The sequence below is a fragment of the Geotrypetes seraphini genome, chromosome 10 (genome assembly GCF_902459505.1).
Source record: "Geotrypetes seraphini chromosome 10, aGeoSer1.1, whole genome shotgun sequence".
Taxonomy (NCBI): Eukaryota; Metazoa; Chordata; class Amphibia; order Gymnophiona; family Dermophiidae; genus Geotrypetes; species Geotrypetes seraphini.
Genome location: NC_047093.1, coordinates 993,851 through 1,014,009, shown reverse-complemented (window position 1 = coordinate 1,014,009; position 20,159 = coordinate 993,851). Strand labels below are relative to the sequence as shown.

The window sequence follows — 20,159 nt, the reverse complement described above, 5'->3', positions numbered from 1 at the left end:
GTGGCTGAATTATGGACATCTCATCCTCACAACTCCTTTCTTGTGCCTGGATTGTCTCATCGTTGAGGTCCCCTTGGGCTCTCTTTTTGGGGTCTTCATGCCATCCTATGGTTGTCATGCAATGCTTGTCATGCTGTGTCACACTGTGCCATGTTTGTCATGTTACCCGTTCTGAGCTCTCCTGGGAGGACGGGATATAAAACCAAACAAAGAAATAAATAAATAAGGGTGGACTTGGATGGTCTATGGCCCAGGAATATCAAAGTAAAAAGATGATTCCATTTAATCATGAATTTATAATGACTGTAACTATTGGGGCAGACTGGATGTTTTACCTCAGGGATCACAATTTACAAGTAGAATCCCAGTGATCTGGTATTCAACCAACAGACACTCTCAACCAAACAGCAAAAAAAGAAATTGCCTCCATGCTGACTCAACAACCCCCCTCTCTTCCTCCAGCCCCCAAAGCAGCAGCGGCAGCCAGTTCTGACATGACAACCTCCCCCTCCCTCCAGTACCTGAAGCAGTAGTGGCAGTCGGTCCTGACCCCAAACCCCCCACTCCCTCCCTCCAACCCTTGAAGAAGCAGCGGCAGCCCCCAACAACACCCCCCCAAAAGCAGCAGCAGCCGATCAGCATCCCGGCGGCAGAGAGAAGGTTTCTAGGTCAGCTGCAGGCAGCAATTAGGAATCACTGCCACTAGCCCAAAGAAGCTAGCTGCTGAAGGGAAGGAGCGAGGGAGAAGCAAGGCTGTGGAGTTTTATCCCGTGTCATCAGAGCTTTTGAAAAAGCTTGTGAAGATAGACATGGTGGGGGGAGGGAAAGGCTGGACAATAGGAGGGAGCAAGGAAAGAGAGGGAGCATTGTTGGACGAAGGGAGGAAAGGAGGAAGAGATGCTGCAAGGAGGGGAAAGGAAAGGGAATGGGGACTTGTATACTGCCTTTTTGTCACTTTGGCATTTCAAAACTGATATTCAAAGCGGTGGGCACTGGAGGATTAAGTGACTTGCTCAGCAAGAGTGGGGAGAGATGCTGCATGGGGGAGGGGCTAGAGGAGAGAGAAATTACAGGGGGGAGACGGGTAAGAGAGGAGACAGAAGCTAATAGGTAGATATGCTGCTGTGGCAGAGAGAAGGTTTCCAGGCTAGCTGCTGAAGCGAGGGAGGTGCAGTGCCACAGAGTTTTATCCCATAGTGGCCCTCAGGTGTGCACTGTTGTTGATTGGGCACAGGCACACCCCAGTCCACCCATAGTTACGCCCCTGCTTGGGAGGAGATCAAAGAATGACCTCTACTGATGCTCAATGTCAAGGATGGTCAAAACACTCTCTATGTTGCTGTATCTCTTGTGTCTGATGCAGCTTCCAGAGCCACGGAGACCAGTGTGTTTGATGCAGACATTGATAGACCAGATTTATCAGCACCAAACATCCTTTTCTTTCTCATGACCTCTGATGCCCTTCTGAACATCTGTGAAAAGAGTTTACAAGAAGTGGAATCATGACTGGGTCCTGGGCACTGCAGGCATCAATTATGAGTATTCATGATAAATATGGTGGTGTTATACCAGGCACACTGCTTAAAGCTTTATTTTGGGACATGTCTGGAAAAATAGCCACGGCAAACAAACGGCTTGATTGTGGAAAATTTATCTGATCAATTGCTCAAGATCTAAGCAAGCCTTGTGGGTTACAGAAGATAAAGAAAATTCAAAAAGTGGTCTTCTACTGGGAACCACAGGCCTGCATGGCAGGAACAGGACTTATGTGTCAAAGAGGCAAACTTTTGATCAAGAAAATCAGCAACAAAAATCTTGAGATGCAAGCTGAGGGCTGTAAGAAAATCTGAGACTGACTAGGTCCCATGTTGACAGTAGCAGGGAGGAAGGCACACGAACATACTGTACACGTAGTACAAACCTCTAAAAGATTGTTGTAAATAAGCCGCTGAGCATTCAGGTGCAGGCTCCCTTGGATGACTTCAACCAGATGGAAAACTATTTTCTCTTACTGCTCCTCAGAGCAATCTTGCCTCACCAATCTGCTATACTTTTTTATAGATATAACAGGCTATTCATAGACTGGTTTTAATTTATAACACCAATGTACACATACTCCATTCTTCTTTTTTAGATCCTCAGAGGGCTAGAGAACCCTTAGGGTTTATGTGAACCAAATCACAAAAACCCGATCATCGTCATAGGATCAATATTTTCCACCTTTTTTATGTATTTTAATAACTTTTGTTAATTTTTAAGCTGTAGCATACTTAACTTAATGTTAGCAGCCAATGTTTGGGAGTGCCTCTACCAACACGCACATGTTTCAAGAATACTTTTCATCAGGGTTGAGGCTCCCTTATTTAATCTAAAAACAAATACAAAAATATACGGTCTTAGCCAATGAGAATAACAAGAGTTTACTTTAAATTTATATTCTATATATGCTGACCAGGACTTCTCATTTATTATATATAGCTTAAATTATAGTAACTTACTATCATGCTTCAAAGAAACCGCTCCTCTCCATAAGATATCATGTTCTGATGGCGTCTGTCGTCAGTTCGGTTTCAAACCAAAATTTCAAACCGAAACTAGTTCTATGATAGGAGAGGAACTCTCCGGAAGGACAGACGAGAACTGACCAAAGATGACAATACATTTAAAGTAAACTCTTGTTATTCTCATTGGCTAAGACCGTATATTTTTGTATTTGTTTTTAGATTAAATAAGGGAGCCTCAACCCTGATGAAAAGTATTCTTGAAACATGTGCGTGTTGGTAGAGGCACTCCCAAACATCGGCTGCTAACATTAAGTTAAGTATGCTACAGCTTAAAAATTAACAAAAGTTATTAAAATACATAAAAAAGGTGGAAAATATTGATCCTATGACGATGATCGGGTTTTTGTGATTTGGTTCACATAAACCCTAAGGGTTCTCTAGCCCTCTGAGGATCTAAAAAAGAAGAATGGAGTATGTGTACATTGGAGTTATACTTTTTTTAGAGGCACAAAAATGTGGTTAAAATGTATCTAGATTTTCAGAAAACTTTGTCTGAGGAAATTAAGAAGTCATGGGATAGGAGGCAATGCCCTACTATGACTGGTAACTGGCCAACAGAAACCAAAGTACTATTAATTATTTCTATAGCACTACAAGATGTATGCAGCACTATACAGAGTCACAAAGAAGAAGAAAACAGTCCCTGTTCAAAGAGCTTACAATCTAAACAGACAAACAGGATGTCATGGATAAAGTTAAGGAGGAACGGTTAATCAGCTGGCTGTGTAGGAGGGCAAAGGAGTAGGGTTAAGGATTGAAGGCTATATCAAAAAGGTGGGTTTTCAGTCTGCTTTTAAACAAGTTCAATAAGATGTAATGTTTCAAAGATATATCAACTACTGATGAAACTTATGCGCAGAGACTTGAAGGCAATAAACGGGGGAAAACCCCCAAAACTACTGCCTCACCACCCAATCATCGCATATTCAAAAGATTTTTAGTTGATAGCAAAGCTGTTGAATTTTTGACATAATATGCCTCACAAGCTATATAATTTACTATATGCACTTATGATTGAAGACTTAAATAGCAAACTTATCTTTCAGCTTGCGGGTATCCCTGTGAGGCATATTATGTCAAAAATTTAACAGCTTTGCTATCAACTGTTTATTACCTTCAAGTCTCTGAGCATAAGTTTCATCAGTAGTTGATATATCTTTGAAGCATTACATCTTGAGCTGACTAAGAGTGATTATTTTATTGAACCGGATATACTTTCTTTAATCACTCAATTCTTTTGAAAATATTGAGGTCATTGTCCCCATTTATATTTTTTTGACTACTTTAAACAAAGGCAGGGGCTTGACGGACAAACTCAGGTAATTTATTCCAGGCACAGGGGGTGGTTAGATGAAAGAACGAAATCTAGAATTGGCAGTGGAGGTGAAGGGCAAAGCTAAGAGCAGCTTATCTAAGGAACGGAGTTCTCTGGGAGGTGTAGGAGAGAGAAGAGATATTGAGGATTAAATGGACAATTCTCTACATAAAGGAAGGTGAATGGTGGAGTGCCACAAGGATGTGTAGTGGGATGGTGCTTCTGAGCATATTTATAAATGATCTGGAAATGGAGAAGACAGAAAATTATTCAAAGTTGTTAAATTGCATATTGTTTTTGAGCAGTTCCTTCTACGGGTCACAGGCCTATCTAGAAATCTACCAGTATTTAAAAGCTTTTCATAATTCAAGAGCTTAGTTTCAAAACCTATAAAGTATGAAAAGATGTTTTCTTTTAATGAACATTCTAGTAAACATATGTAGAATTATTTCACTGAGTTTCATATACCCTACAAATGCTTTTTAGTACAAATTCATACTATCTATTAAGGGAGTCTGTTTCTAGTATGAACCCATTTTTGGAAAAATGTACTTAACAGGTTTTTGAACCCAGTTCTTCAATTGTTATGGTCTTTGCACTGGAGTGAGCTCTTTGTCTCTCTCCTTCTAATCTTTCTAGTTTTAGAAATCATCTCCTCCAGCTTCCCAGAATGCACCATTGTACCTGCACTCATCACACCATGTACTCCAGTCTCCCGAAAGCACTGTTCCACATCACCCAAATGCTGGATGTTTCCATTTGCAAATACAGGAATGCTGACTGAATTCCTGTAAGCATGAAAAGAAGTTTCATAACATTAAATTAGTGCTGGTGATATGATCAAGCAAAACCAGAAAAATAATGAACGTTCTAGAACTGAAATTGTAACTATTCACTTCTGAAATGACACCTCTGTGTATTTTAATGAGCATTGGCTTTGAATGCATGCAGACACTCTTCCTGTAGGTATTAGCAACTCTTACCTAACGGCCTTTATGTGCTCCCAAGAGGCCACACCAGTCAGAGGTCCCTTTTGTTCTTTGGTACGTCCATGGACTGTGAGTAACTAGGATATAATAAAGGGAGCTAAGTTACCTAAGAATATGCTGCTTCTAAATCTGTTTTTCTGGCACCTTAATGCTCTAATCAAATCATTTTCAACTCCAGGAGGGGAGGGAGCCATAATTTTAGAATGTCCAGATATATGCCTATATTATAAAGACAAACGGAGACACCTACGTGTGTCTATATACTAGCTTCAATAGTGCCCAGATCCCCAGCTCCATGGCAAGTGCAAAACTGTGTGCGTATTCCTTGCACAAACACATCTGCATACCAACTCCACCCAAATTACATCTCAAGGACCACCAGCACTGCCGTATTGCATAAAAGCACCTACTTTTTCCACGTGTATACCCTTGAGCAGTTTTCTAACATGCTGATGAAGGCTCCCTAAGATCATCAAAAGCAGTCCAGTCTCACCTTGGAAAGCTGCAATGCTGAGGAGATCTGCATTTGATTCGGCCTGGAAGGGACACTAGTGTGCACACATAGAAATTACGAGAGGAAGACTAAACGTCACTTAATGCTAGGCCTCCACACGTGAAAGGCAGGGCCGGGGGGAGGGGGGGTCCTGCCTCCTTACCTGACAGCCAGCACTTTCCAGCAACTTTGCGTATTTAACAGTTTTCTCAATTTCTGTGAAAACCCGAATTTTGCACGTTATGGGAACAGACAGCTTTTTGTGAGCGAGACGGACTGAAGAAGAAAAAAGGCACATTAGTAGAAAGGCAGGATTTTGTCTCCCTTTTCATTCTTCACAATATAATTATGAGAAAAGCTTCTCTCTGTACAGATCTGCACCTCCTTTTGCTGTGGAAATGTGCATTTTCTTTGTTGCTTCCAATGGCATCCCTGCCTCTGGTTTCACCCACTTTTCCTGAACGTGGCTGTGCAAATAAAGTGGGCAATTTTGACTATCGTTCTTGTCACGTACTCTGGCCTCCTGTTCCCCGTCACACTGGGTCTTATTCAGATTTTCCAAACATTAACTTATTTTGGCTTGGCAGGATATCTTACTGTAAGGAGCTGCTATACTGCTGGATGGGGAGACGAGAGTACTTACTCATTTTCTCCAGCAGATCCCATTCCTCTTGCAGAAAGGCCCCATAGTGACCTGTAGAGAAGCTGAATCAGATCAAAGTGTGACTGCAAAGGTGAATTTAGACTCACCTTTACCTGCTGAAAAATGTTATATAAAATGGAAACAAATACAAATGCTTTACTAGGGGGAAACCTTTTGCTAATACTGAAACTACCATTCAAGAAGTCATGTATGACCGAAAGCAAGTTTTCAAAAGGCCCAATGTCAACTCTTAACCAGTAAGTGGGAATTAAACATTCAGAAATTCTGCTCTATTTCATGTTCCACCTAATGCACGCCCACCCAGACCTTAACTAATCACTGCTCGCCTCTATCCCACCTTCTTATGGGAATGGGACAGTTCATGGCAGGTCTTTCAGCGTGGGCTGTTTCTTAATAATAAGACGCCCTCTCAAAGTCAACCTTTTATCCCGGAAGTCTTCCCTCTGGACAACTTTCTGTTCCAATATAAAGGGAAACCTTGATGTGCCTGATTGATCTGTGATGATGCCGAGGCAGGAAAAGACCACGGGTGGGTGAAGGAAAAAAAAAAAGAAGCACCAGTTTGTGGGGGGCAAGCCCCCCTTCTTTCAAACCTTGAAGTCACCAGATGATGCAGAGGCAGGAGAATATGACCAGAGGTGGGTGAAGGGAAAGAAAAGAAGCACCAGTGGGGCAAGGGCTATTCCCCTCTTCAACAATGTAAGAGCTCGTCATTACAATGGCCGTGCTGAATCACCCTAGACCCCCTTCTTACAATCATCTCCAAATCTGCCATCACCTAACCTGATTTTACCCCTCCTCTCTCTCAAACTTCCATTCACACTCCATCCAGTCATTCTGCCCCCAAATCCTCTTTTGAAGCCCCTGGCCCTTTCCTTTCAAACCAATCCCATTAGACCTTCCAGTCTGTGCTCTCTGAGGCTCTCTCCTCACCCCCTTTCTCTTAACCCACCACTCAAGGATCATTCTCATCCAGCAGCCGATGGAGACAGAAAAAAAGTCTTGAGTACTGTGCAAATAAGGATACCATGCAGCCTCAGATCTTCAGTATTTTGAATGACAAAGTAATGGGCCGCGTGGATTTTTTTTTCTCTACTGCTGATAAAGCAAAGACTTTGTAATATTTCCTTTTACTCAGCACAACAAAGCCTATCCAGGCTGCCCAGTTTACTCCTGCCCACAATGCAAGGTTATGGTCCAGTTCTCAGCCATGGAGTTGACATGTAGGATCACTTTTATCAGTTTCATCCCCTCTTGGGATGCCGGGCATCCTTCTAGGTTCCACCTGGAACTCCTCTTCTCCTATTTCCGCTTCCTTAAATGGATTACCTGAACATCTGGGCCTGTTACTTCAATCTAATGTACCAATTTGATTAACATGAGGAACATATAATCTGCAGGTCAGATCTAGTTAACACCGGTGCTTCTGATAGTTAAAATTTGTACAGCCTGCCTATCCACAATTCTTGGTGGTTAACTAGGTCTGCATTTGCCTCGCTGACGCAGCTACATGAAGACATATGAACCAGTAGGACTTCTAATTTATACTGATACCCTGCTTACACTTTATGTCTCTCCCCAATATATTATCACCCCTGACGCCCTGCTTACCCCTCTTCGCAATCATTTGAGGGCAGCCCAGGTTCAAGTCGATAGCATCACAATAATCCTGCGATAAAAGCGCTGCCTGAAGAAACACTTCTGGGTCATTTGCACAAAACTAAAAAACAAAGAGAGAAAAGGAACGGAATGAACAGTGAGATAAACCATCTGGAGGCCCATTCCCAGACAAATGCACAAGATAGAAGCAAGAATCCCTGCAACACAACAGTCTACAGAGCCCCAAGAGCGCAGAAGAGAATTAAAGGGAATTAGGCTGCTCAGACCTCTTTGACTAACTGACATCAGTTCCAAAATCCTTGAAGGGCTTATAAGGCCTTCGTCCCTCCAGATTGAGAGATGATTAATATAGTAGCAGTTATACTAGTACTAGAACATTATGAAACATAATTTTTCTATTCTGGACACCTTTGTTTTAATATTATGTATGTTTTCATGAAGCGGTCCAGAGAAAGTCAACAAAAATGATAAGAGGATTATGCTAAAAGACGTACGAGGAGAGACTGGAAGCCCTGAATATGTATCCCCTAGAGCAGTGTATCTCAAACTGTGTGCCTCCTGAGATTCCAAGTGTGCCGCAGCACACTGAGGAGGAAGAGAGGCGCCTGCCAGCTGACTTCTGTACACGGTACAGCGCCAGTGCTGCTTGATTCGCCAAAGGCCTGCATGTTTCCCCCTTCTCTCTAGCATCCCTCCAGCTTCCCCCCTGGCCTCCCGGTCTCACCTTTAAAGCGAATTACAGCAGCCTGCAGAGGATCACCAGTAGGTAAAATGATTTTATTTTCAATATAGTGATTGAAAAGTGTCAGTTTTGAGAATTTATATAGATAAATTAGGTTCTTATCTACTAATTTCCTTTCTGTTAGCTTGTAAACTGGTATAGTTCCTTACGGATGGGTAATATGCCTCACTGCTACCAGCAGGTGGAGACTGAGATCAAAACTTGTATATCAGTAGAGCATCCCCTCTTGCTACTCCAGTTTGCCGAATAGCCAAGCAGAACCAAGGAAATTTCTTAACTGAAAAAAAGTAAATGACACTCTAAACAGGAGTGTAAGAAAACAACAAACATTTTTAAATAACATGCAAAGAACTTGATTCTGGAAAGAAAACATCCCCACAGCTCAAAGCTAATCTAGCTGAGCCATCGCTGCTGTTCTTAATTCTCCCTGGCCCTAGAAGAATACTAGAAAAATGAAAAATCTGCACGTGAACAAAAAACCCGCAATCACCGCACAAAGACAGACAGGGTGGGGAACTACAAGCTAACAGAAAGGAAATTAGCAGGTAAAAACCTAATTTATTCTTCTGTATCGCTTGATAGACTGGTATAGTTCCTTACGGATGGGATGTACCAAAGCAATACCCATCAGGGTGGGACCACCAAAGGGCCGACACCAGAACACGTTCACCGAATACTGCGTCCCGATGCACTTGAACATCTATTCTACACGGTAGAAGGACAAAGAGCTGATCTGATTTCCTGATCTCCTGGGTCCTCTGCACATAAGAGCAAAGGACCCGACTGACATCCAACTTGCACAGCTGTCTTTGCTCAGAAGAGCCCTCCCGACTACCCAACACCGGGAGGACTACAGATTGATCGACATGAAAAGGAGAAACAAATTTTGGCAGCAAGGAAGGAACAGGCCTCAAGAAAACCCGCTCCCTAGAAAACTCAGAGAAGGGAGCCCTACAAGAGAAAGCCTGCAGCTCAGAAACACATCTATATGGTCCTTCAAAGAGCAGATGCCCAATGGTTCAAAAGGAGGGCGCACTAGAACTGACAGAACCAAATTGAGATCCCAAGATGGAACAGAGGGCCATACGAGAGGCCTGATCAACTTGGCCACCCGCAAGAAGCGAATCACATCAGGAATGGCAGTCAAACGCTGACCTTTCATGAACCCCCTAAAGGCTGACAAGGCTGCAAACTGAACCCAGAGAGAAGACCAAGCCAGTCCCCTATCCAGGCCATCCTGCAAAAACTCTTAAGATGTTAGGCAAGGAAGTGCAAAAAGAAGAACTCTGCCCACTAATAGCCATGGAGGTAATACATACAAAAGCCCCTCTTTTGGCCATGGTTGAACCAAACATCCAGGCCCTCGGCCTCACCGTCTCTGCGTCGACTGAAGAAGTGAGGTGTTTTGGCGTTGACACTTGTGGCCATCAGGTCCATGAGGGGCTGACCTCAAGACTGCATTATCAACTGAAAAGCCACTGGGCTTAGACACCACTCTCCGGGATCTAGCACACAACGACTGAGGAAGTCTGCTTGAACATTCTCCACTCCGGCTATGTAAGATGCTGATATTTCTTGAAGATGCGACTCCACCCAGACCATGAGCAGTGTTGTCTCCTGTGCCACCAAAGTGCTCCTGGTGCCCCCCTGATGATTGACATAGGCCACCACCGTGGCATTGTCTTACAGAACCCTGACTGACTTGCCCATCAGAAAGGGCTGGAAGGCTAGCAACGCCAGATGGATGGCTCTGGTCTCCAAAACATTGATTGACCAAGAAGCCTCCTCCATGGACCATGTGTCCTGAGCTGAGTGACCTAGACACTGAGCCCCCCAACCGAGAAGACTGGTATCCGTGAGCAGCACCGTCCACTGCGGCTGATCCAGACTCGCCCCTTGTTCAAGATGGGGATGTGAAGCCACCAGCGAAGACTGCCCTGAGCTAAGCCCAGAAGCAGAACAGGGTGATCCAGACTGTGCTTCTGAGGCGACCACCTCACCTCCGAAGAAGAGCATACTGAAGAGGATGCATGTGTGCCCGCGACCACCGCACAAAATTGAGGGAGGCCACCAACGACCCCAAGACTTGGTGGAAATCCTGCGTCCAAGGACACCAGAACGCCATAAGCAGGCAAACTTGAGAATGCAATTTGCATACCCGGGCCTACGGAAGGAAGATCTTCCCCAAGGAGGTGTCAAACAGTACCCCAAGATATTCCAGGCGCTGAGATGGAGACATCCGGCTCTTTGCAAGGTAGACTACCCATCCCAGCAACTGCAGAAACTCCACCACCCAAGCTGTGACCCAAGTGCTCTCCTGGAACGACTTGGTTCCAATCAACCAGTTGTCCAGATAAGGATGAACAAGAATACCATCTTTGCGCAACGCCACCGCTACGACCACCATCACCTTGGTGAACATCCGCGGAGCCATGGCCAGACCAAAGAGAAGTGCACAGAACTGATAATGTTGCCCCAAGATCGCAAAGCGCAGGAAGCGATGATGGAAGGCCCAAATAGGAATGTGCAAGTAGGCCTCGGTCAGATCTAAAGAGATCAGAAACTCCCCCGGCTGAATCGCCAGAATCACAGACCACAGAGTTTCCATGCGGAAGGAAGGCATGTGAAGAGCCCTGTTGATCCCCTTCAAATCCAGGATGGGCTGAAAGGTCCCTTCTTTCTTTGGCACCACAAAGTAAATCGAGTACCAACCTGTGCCCCACTCCTGTGGGGGGAACTGGAACCACCGCATGGAGATCTAACAATCTTTGAAGGGTCTGGCGAAAGGCCTGATGCTTCCATGCCACCTGCGAGGGATAAGCGAGAAAATGGTCTGGCATGGAACGGGCAAACTCCAGAGCATAACCGTCCCGAATCACCTCCAGAACCCACTGATCGGATGTGATGTCTGCCCACTTTGGATAAAAAATCCCTCAGCCAGGCACCCAGAACCGAAACGGGCGCCGGCAAGGAGTCATTGGTCAGGACAGGCAGCAGGAGACCCGGCGGGGGCACTACCCACACCCCAGTGGGCCCCATGATAGGACTGCATGCGCTGGAAGAATCTGCCTCTAGAGAGCCCAGGGGACTGAAAAAAGGCAGCCCCTCGACCAGGACAGAAACGGCGGAAATCACACCCACGAGTAGCGCCACCTCAGGCAAGCAGCCTAGGCCTATCCTCAGGCAAATGAGGCACTTTAGAATCAGTGAGAGTCTGAACCAACCTATCCAGGTCCTCACCAAATAAGAAAGATCCCTTAAAAGCTTAGCTTTGGACGCTGACTCCGCCGACCAAGCGTGAAGCCACAAGGTATAGGGAGCTGCCACTGCAGAAGCTCACAAGAGGTCATACATGGCATCTGAAAGATAAGAAGCACCCAATTCAATCTTTGTCACCTCGCACTTGAGCAATTCCCAATCCTCAGATTTACAGTCAAGGATATGCTCGGCCCAGTGAAAACACGCTCGAGCCACCAGCCCGCCAGAGCTGTCACATCAAAACTCTGTTTAAGGAGGATCTCCAACTTAAGCTCCTCCGGGCCCTTCAAGGCCATACTGCCCTCAACAGGCGCAGTATGCCTCTTAGAGATGGCCAAGACCACCGCATCCTCTACAGGCAACTTCAGAGTGTCCCTATCCCCTTCAGGAATGGGATACAGGCGGGCCATGGATCGCGCAAAACGAAAGGGAGCTTCCAGCACCTGCCACTGTTCAAGCATAATATCCCGAATATCCTGATGCATAAGAAAAGAGCGGGAAGCACAGCAGATCCCCTTAAGCAAGGGGTCCACTTTATGCAGGGGCTCCGACACGGTGTCCTCAAAGTGCAAAACTGAGGAGACCTGAAGAATTAACTTATGAAGCTCTTCCCGCTGAAAAATGCACACCACAGACACATCTTCGCCAGCTGGGGGGTGCTCGAACCCCTCGCTAGCAGAATCCGACCCCCTAAGAGGATCCTGGAAATTTCCCCAAAGGTCCAGGTCCCCATCAATCACCTCGTGCTCCTCTGGGAAAAATTCCTCATCCCAAGAGACCCTCGGGTGTTTGGATGAGAGAGGAGTTGAAGGGGGCAAAACCGCCTTTCTGTGGGGCCACACCAGGGAAGACGTCAAGAGTAATCCCCCCCCACGAGACCCCAGAGTGAACACGGAATCTCCAGCCGCCAGCACATAATCTTTACAAAGTGCTAACATAAAATCAGGGGGAAAGACCCTGGCGGCCCCAAGGAACTCCATGCTCCAGCAGGGGACCCTGACATACCTTTCCCCTGTATTTCCAGAACAGGGGGAAGGTCACCTGAGGTAAGAGAAATGAAGTAGGAGGTTCCCGCCGAAATTGGTCCTGAGACCGCCAAAATCGGAGCTCCTGCGGCCTGTTGCATCTGAAAAGCCTGGGACTTTCCTAAAGCAGAGGCCGAGGAACCGACCAATGTGAAAAGGGAATCCCCAGCCAAACCGGCGGGAAGGGAATCCTTTTCTCCCTGACTGTTGGCAGTTGGGGAAACCCCCCCCCCCGCATGGGTGTTGGGGGAAGCCCGGGGCTTCCCCACGATCGGCGGTGCCCTGGACATGTTGCCGATGAGGCTTCCCCACCGTTCCAGCCTGCACAACGCTTGCACAGGCCGGCCACGAGTACCTCGCGTCTGGAGCACAAGGAGCACTTTTTCCCTTAAAAAGAGCTTATTGTGCTGAAAACCGCTCTAGCTGTAAAGAAAGTGCCAGTTACTAAAAAAAATACACAGAAAAAAGGCAGTTTCTTTTTACTTAGTCAGAACAGACTGCACAGCTCTCAAAGCTGGAGGGCTGACCAACTAGGGGGCCAGGCCGTCTGCTGAGGCCCACTACAAAAATAAGGGGAGATGGAGGAAGGTGGGAGGAGATCAGCGGGTTTAACACCCCCAAGGTCGGACAGATCCCAAAATAGAACCCGCCCAAGCTCTATCCGGCACAAAAAGGGGAACCAGGAGTCCACAAACAAAGTTCCAACAGTGCTAAGAGGGGAGCTGAAAAGCCTTATCACCTTCTACAGGAGACTGAGGCAAACTGGAGTAGCAAGAGGGGATGCTCTACTGATATACAAGTTTTGATCTCAGTCTCCACCTGCTGGTAGCAGCAAGGCATATTACCCATCCGTAAGGAACTATACCGGTCTATCAAGTGATACAGAACTGCTGTGTATATTGTGTGTATATGAAAATTGAATGGAAAAAATTGCATTACAATTAGTAAAGGGGAAGGGATCTGGGGCAGAGCTTCGGTGGGCCTAGGGAGGTCTGTGGTTTAGGGGGTACTTAGCTTGTAGTTGAGAAACACTGCTGTAGGCAATCAGCTGGCACCAGTGCCTCTCCTCTCTGGCACCCCCTACTGGCATCTCAGGGGCAATCTTAAGGGCCTCTGCACATGCGTGGACGTCGACTTAATGATGTCACGCATATGCGTGATTTCATCACGGCGACATCCGCACACTTCTGGGTGCCTCAAGCCATGGCCACTACCTTTAATAATAACTACTTTATTTTTATATACTGCTATACCACAAACAGTTCTAAGCTGGATGTCATTGTAGACAATACTCTGAAACCTTCACCCCAGTGTACCACGGCAGCCAAAAAAGCAAACAAGATGCTAGGAATTATTAAAAAAGGGATGGTAAACAGGACTAACTTTCTTCTTCCCACTACCTCCCACAACATAATCAGCCAGCTCTTCCCCCCATCCCCACAGCACAATTCAAATTTATCCACGCCACTCTATTCACAATTTTGTAGACCTGTTATATCCTTTCTAAACTGAGGAGCCCCAGTTCAAGCCTTTTGCCATATGAAAGTTGTTCCACCCCTTTATCAATTTGCCCTTCTCTGTATTTTTTTTTCTAATTCTGCTATACCTTTCTTTGAGATGTAGTGACCATTAGTGTGGACAATACTCAAGGCGCAAATGCACTATGGAGAATAGACTTAGTAGATAAAGACAGGTTGTTCACCCTCTCCAAGGTAGGGAGAACGAGAGGGCACCCTCTAAAATTGAAAGGGGATAGATTCCATACAAACGTAAGGAAGTTCTTCGTCACCCAGAGAGTGGCAGAAAACTGGGACGCTCTTCCGGAGGCTGTTATAGGGGAAAACACCCTCCAGGGATTCAGGATAAAGTTAGACATGTTCCTGCTGAACAAGAAAGTGCGCTGTTACGGCTAGTCTCAGTTAGGGCACTGGTCTTTGACTGCTGGGCACAATGGACCACTGGTCTGACCCAGCAGCGGCAATTCTTATGTTCTTAACAGAGACATGACATGGTATTCTCTGTTTTAGTCTCTATTCCTTTCCTACTAATTCCAAACATGTCGTTTGTCTTTTTGGCCATCACCACACACAAATTAGAAGATGACATCAAGATCTTTTCCTCACTTTCATTTGGGATTTTTTTCCCTATGTGCATCACATTGCACTTGTCACAATTACAAAATGTTCACTAAACAAGGGGCCACAGGAAATATATATTTATTTTGTGACATGCACAATATGAGCAGCTACTTAAGAAATGTTTTTTAAAAAATGAGCATGTCTCTGAATTTTGCAAGGGTAAATATCAGCACTTAATACATGTAAGTGGCTCATTTCATAAAACTGGATGTTCAAGAAGGGAAGACATAAGCAGAGGAAAAAAAATTATTTATGAGCGTTATCGCCAGAGATGTAACCAGAATTGCTGCCTCTGTCACTGGTGCAAATCCCATGTCCAAAGGAGCTATTAGTTCACACTTGATATCCACCGGATATTTTAAAGTATGCATGCATTGTAAAATCAGAACTATTAATCCTTTGGGAGTTCTGCTCAAAGCCTCGCCTTCTGGATGACCTGCTGGGATTTTACCTGCACAATCAAGGGTCGATCTTCTGGACACACTTCACAATACAAATTCTCTTTGCGGTAGTTGGCATCTCTGACAAAGACTTGAGCATGTAGCATTGGCGTATAACACAGCTGGGCTCCATGGCGACGGCTGAGTAACCTCCAGGCCAGCTCACTCTGATCAACCATTGGAGCCACCACATAACGAGCACCCTTCAGGGTCTGTCTCCAAAACTCTAGCCCTTCAAGTTTTGACATTATGCTGACGGTGAACAAGAAAAGAGTACCAAAACATTAGTAAGTCTTTAGCAGCCTTTCTCAGTTCAGGACTCTGTCATCACTCAGCTTTGCTATCAGTCATGCAAACTCACTCTTTGGTTCAGTCTCCATTTGCCACTCTGCAGATTTTAATCACTGACCTCATTCATATTGCACTACAGCCTGTAATAGGGCCTCATATTTAGCTTTCCAAAAATACAGTAACTAGGGGGCACAGAATAAAGCTACTACGTGGTACATTTAAAACAAATTGGAGAAAATATTTCTTCACTCAAACATATATAATTAAAAATTGTTGTCACAAGTGTAGCAGGGTTTAAAGAAGGTAAGGGCAAGTTCCTATTAAAGTCCATAAGTTATTATTAAGATAGTCTTGGATCTTAAGCAGGATAAAATCTGTTTTACTCTTTTGGGATCTTGCTAGGTATTTGTAACCTGGATTGGTAACTGTTAAGCAACGGTTCTTTACCCAGGTCTACCTAGCTAATTATTTTTATGGATGCTTCTGGAAGCTTAACTATGTGCTATGTGAAAACATAGAAAATGACTGCAAATAAAGAAGACATGGACCATCGTCTGCCTATCTGTACTATCAACTATCCCATACCGTCCCCACCATCTCCACTGGGAGGCTGTGCCACACATTCACCATCCCTTTCATAAGAATAGGCATACTGGGTTAGACCGATGATCCATGAAGCCCAGTATCCTGTTTCCACAGGTACCTGGTAGCATTTCAAAAAGAAGCAAGATTCCCTGCTATCAATCCCAAGGGCTTTCTCTATGTCTATCTCAATAGTAGACTATGGACTTTTCCAAACCTTGTTTAAACCCAGATATGATAACTACAGTTACAACATCTTCCTTAGATTACTCCCGAGTCTATCCGCGGTCACCTTCATTCTATGCCCCCTAATTCCAGAGCTACTGTGGCAATATTTCAATGCTGGGTGTAAAGGTTAGTCTCACTTATAAAATTGTGGTTATGAGATTTGTGGCTATGGCTGGTCTTCTGAATGGTGACAAAGCACGGTTGTTTGATGTAATGTTGGGACTTGCTATACAAAGCATTTTGTCAGAATGGAAAGATAATGTTGAGTTGACAAAGGGTCCATGGTGGAATGTGTTATGTTTAGTTCAAAGGTATGAAGCAGCGGCTGCTATGAAGGGTATTATTTTCTACAAGGATTCATTGCGGTTTACAGTAAGAATTCTGAGCGTTCACTGAAGCTACATGAAGATTCATAGGCAATAAGGAGTATAAGCCATGAGAATTACAGTGAGAAGAGTTACCGTTAGATTAATTCTGTCAATAAGTTTGCCTGCATCTTATAGTATCCCACTTTTGATTGGGGGCTTGTTTTGGGTTTTTTGTGTTGTAGATTCATACTCATTTATGAAAATCTAATAAATTTAACTTTAAAAAATGTCTATCACATCTCCCCTCTCCTCTTTTTCTTTCCAAAGCATACATATTTCACCTATTATTCAAAGAGATTTAAGAAGACGTGATAGCTCAACTGGGCAATGGCGCTGAATATCGATTTTGACCACACAACGAAAGTGTGGCCTTATCAAGGTAATGTAAGAGAGAGGCTGGCGCTCACTTAGCCAAGCTACATAGGCCCTGGGACTGTATACTGGCCAGAAAATGCCTAATCCAAACAGTAGATGAAACGGATTGTTTAGCATAAATCCTGTTATCACCAGGATGAGTACAATTTACGATGCAGCTGAAGACTTTATTTGCAGTGTTGGTAATGATGAATGAACTTGGAACACTGTGATACGATAGCTTGATGAGGTTTCACGAACACCAGATAGTTTATTTAGGCTGTATTTTTAGTGCTGCTCTTTTGTACCCCGCTTAAAACAATCAGATATTTAAATAAAAAAAAAAGAACATAATAGCATTTTTGGGTCAGACCAATGGTCCATCTGGCCCAGTATCTCATTTCCAACAATGGCCAATCCAGGTCACAAGTACCTGGCTAAACCCAAATAGTAGCAACATTCCATGCTACTGATCAAAGGGCAAGTAGTTGATTCCCCAATCTCTTCCTCAATCTTCCTCTAGGATTGTTGCAGGTTTCTGGGACTCACTGCGTCTTCTCAGACAAGCATGATGCCAGCTGCGGAAACCCTGAGAGAACATTTTCCTCTAGGAATCTGTCCCAGATAAGCTAACTACTGTTACCAAGTTTCAGAGATTAACTATAATTTGTTGAGTGAAAAAATATTTCTATTTACTTTAAAAGAACATAAGAATAGCCTTACTGGGTCAGACCAATGGTCCATCAAGCCCAGTAGCCCGTTCTTTTGGTGGCCAATCCAGGTCCCTAGTATCTGGCAAAAACCCAAGGAGTAGCAATATTCAATGCTACCGATCCAGAGCAAGCAGTGGCTTCCCCCATATCTTTCTCAATAACAGACTATGGACTTTTCCTCCAGGAACTTGTCCAAACCTTTCTTAAAACCAGCTATGCTATGTGCTCTCACTATTCTATGATTCCCCCTATTGGTTTTAAAAGTATTTCCCTGTAACTTCATTAATTGTCCCCTAGTCTCTGTAATTTTTGACAGAGTGAAAAATCGATCCACTTGTACCCGTTCTACTCCACTCAGGATTTTGTAGACTTCAATCCTATCTCCCCTCAGCCGTCTCTGTTCCAAGCTGAAGAGCCCTAACCGTTAGTCTTTCCTCATATGAGAGGAGTTCAATCCCCTTTAACATCTTGGGTGCTCTTCTTTGAACCTTTTCTAGTGCCGCTATATCTTTTTTAAGATGATGAGACCAGAACTGAACTCAATACTCCAGATGAGGTCGCACCATGGAGCAATACAGGGGCATTATAGCATTCTTAGTCTTGTTAACAATCTATTTTTAATAATTCCTAGCATCCATATAACGTCACTGAGCGTCCCCTAGTCTTTAAACTTTTTGAAAGAGTAAAAAATAAAAATAAAAAGGGATTCACTTTTACCTGCTCTACACCACTCAGGATTCTGTACACCACAATCACATCCATGAGAACATAAGAGTTGCCATGTGGGGACACACTGAAGGTCCATCAAGCCCAGTAAGTATCCCATTTCCATCAGTGGCCAACCGAGGTCACAAGTACCTGGCAAGATATCAAGGAGTAAAATAGATTTTACGCTGTTTATCCTAAGAATAAGTAGTGGATTCTCTCAAGTTCATCTTAATAATGGCTTATGGATTTGTTTTAGAAAATTATCCAAACCTGTTTTAAATTCAGCTTAGCTAAGTGCTTTCTACACATTCTGTGGCAAATAATTCCAGAGTTTAATTACACATTGAGTGACGAAATATTTTCTTTGGTTTGTTAAAAAAAAAAAAAAAAAGAAGTTGGTCGTGCCGAGAACTTTTCAGCACCTCCTCACAGGGCTGATAAATCGTTCGACTCCTCAGTTTCTGATACCCCAAATGTCTCCGACTCCACAGCCCTTCATCACATGCCCCCTAGTCCAAGCGTAAAGAAGCGATTCGCATCTCCCCTCTGCACCCCTGAGCCGTCTAGTGGCTTTAGCCTTTCCCATCCCTTCTCTCTACCTTTTCTAATTCCGCTATATCTTTTTTGAGATATCACCAGAACTGCACACAGTATTCGAGGTGCGGCCGTACCATAGAGTGATACAAGGGCATTATAGCATTTTCATCTTTTTCCATCCCTTCCTCATCATTAAAGCTGCCCATTGAGCTGAGGGTGGGATGAAAACCAAAGAGGTTTATAAAATACAGAGTGGAGTGGAAAGGGAAGCTGTGAATGCCTGCTCACTCATTCCAATAAGATGAAGCTAGATTGAAAACAGCTCTGGAATTTGTTGCTGGAGAATTTAGTGAAATCAGTTGGCTTAGCAGGGTTTAAAAAAAATGTCATCTGGGCTGGATGGACCACGGAGGCCACTCACGTCGCATACGTGACCCTGTTCGCCCTCCCCCTCCCTCTCCCGCTCCCGCCTCTACCTTCCAAGTCATGCCTGCCTGAAGCCGGTCCCGCCGCTTTCCTTCTGCAGCGCCCCGCCCACCTCCGACGTCACTTCCTGCTTCCGGCAGGGCGGCTTGTGGGAAAGGGAAGGAAGTGAAGTCGAAGAGGGCGGGGCATCGAGTGGAGACGACGAGGCGGTAGGAGAAGACCGAGGTCGGGAGTTTTCGGATGATGGGGAAAGCCGGTCCGGGTTTTGCATCACGCCCCTATGACGTAAGACGCATTTCCTGAGGGGGCGGGGTCTGGAAGCGCTGCATCAGGAAGTTCTTTGCCTTGACCCTGTCGCAGCGGTGACGTAAAAAACAAAAACCCGGAAACTCAGATCCGGCAACGCCGCCTAAAGGAATCCGGAATCCGTGAGATCCGGCGTCCGATTTTTACCGGAATTCGTGCGATTCGCTCTTTACCTTGTTCCATGAGTTAAAAACGAGACACCTGATAATGGGTAGTAGGTAGGGGAAAGAGTTTAGGAATGGGGTGAGAATGAAGGAGACCAGAGAATGGGTAGGAGGTGGGAGAAGGAGTTTAGGAATGAGGGAAAGGTGTTGGATTGCGGTGGGAATGAGGGAGAGAGACTGGGTAGGAGGTGGGACAGGGAGTTTAAGAAGGAGGGAGAGGTGTTGGGTTGGGGT

General features: G+C 44.8%; 1 protein-coding gene across 4 annotated transcripts in view; it reads right to left on the bottom strand.

Moving 5' to 3' along the window:
- Positions 1 to 19,641, bottom strand: part of DUS1L (dihydrouridine synthase 1 like) — a 65,638-nt gene extending 45,997 nt beyond the window's left edge. Inside the window, exons 1-7 of one of the 4 annotated variants that reach the window (XM_033960328.1) lie at positions 19,506 to 19,641; positions 15,260 to 15,500; positions 7,637 to 7,745; positions 6,005 to 6,055; positions 5,525 to 5,637; positions 4,863 to 4,945; positions 4,564 to 4,667 (exon numbers count right to left, since the gene is read on the bottom strand). In XM_033960328.1, coding sequence (XP_033816219.1) covers positions 4,564 to 4,667; positions 4,863 to 4,945; positions 5,525 to 5,637; positions 6,005 to 6,055; positions 7,637 to 7,745; positions 15,260 to 15,496 — 697 coding nt within the window. In that variant the 5' untranslated portion in view covers positions 15,497 to 15,500; positions 19,506 to 19,641. Of the gene's footprint in view, positions 1 to 4,563; positions 4,668 to 4,862; positions 4,946 to 5,524; positions 5,638 to 6,004; positions 6,056 to 7,636; positions 7,746 to 15,259; positions 15,504 to 18,501; positions 18,560 to 19,419; positions 19,442 to 19,505 lie in introns of those variants that run through there. The other 3 variants (XM_033960326.1, XM_033960329.1, XM_033960327.1) reach the window with 3 other exon arrangements.
- Between the last annotated feature and the right edge of the window lie 518 nt (positions 19,642 to 20,159).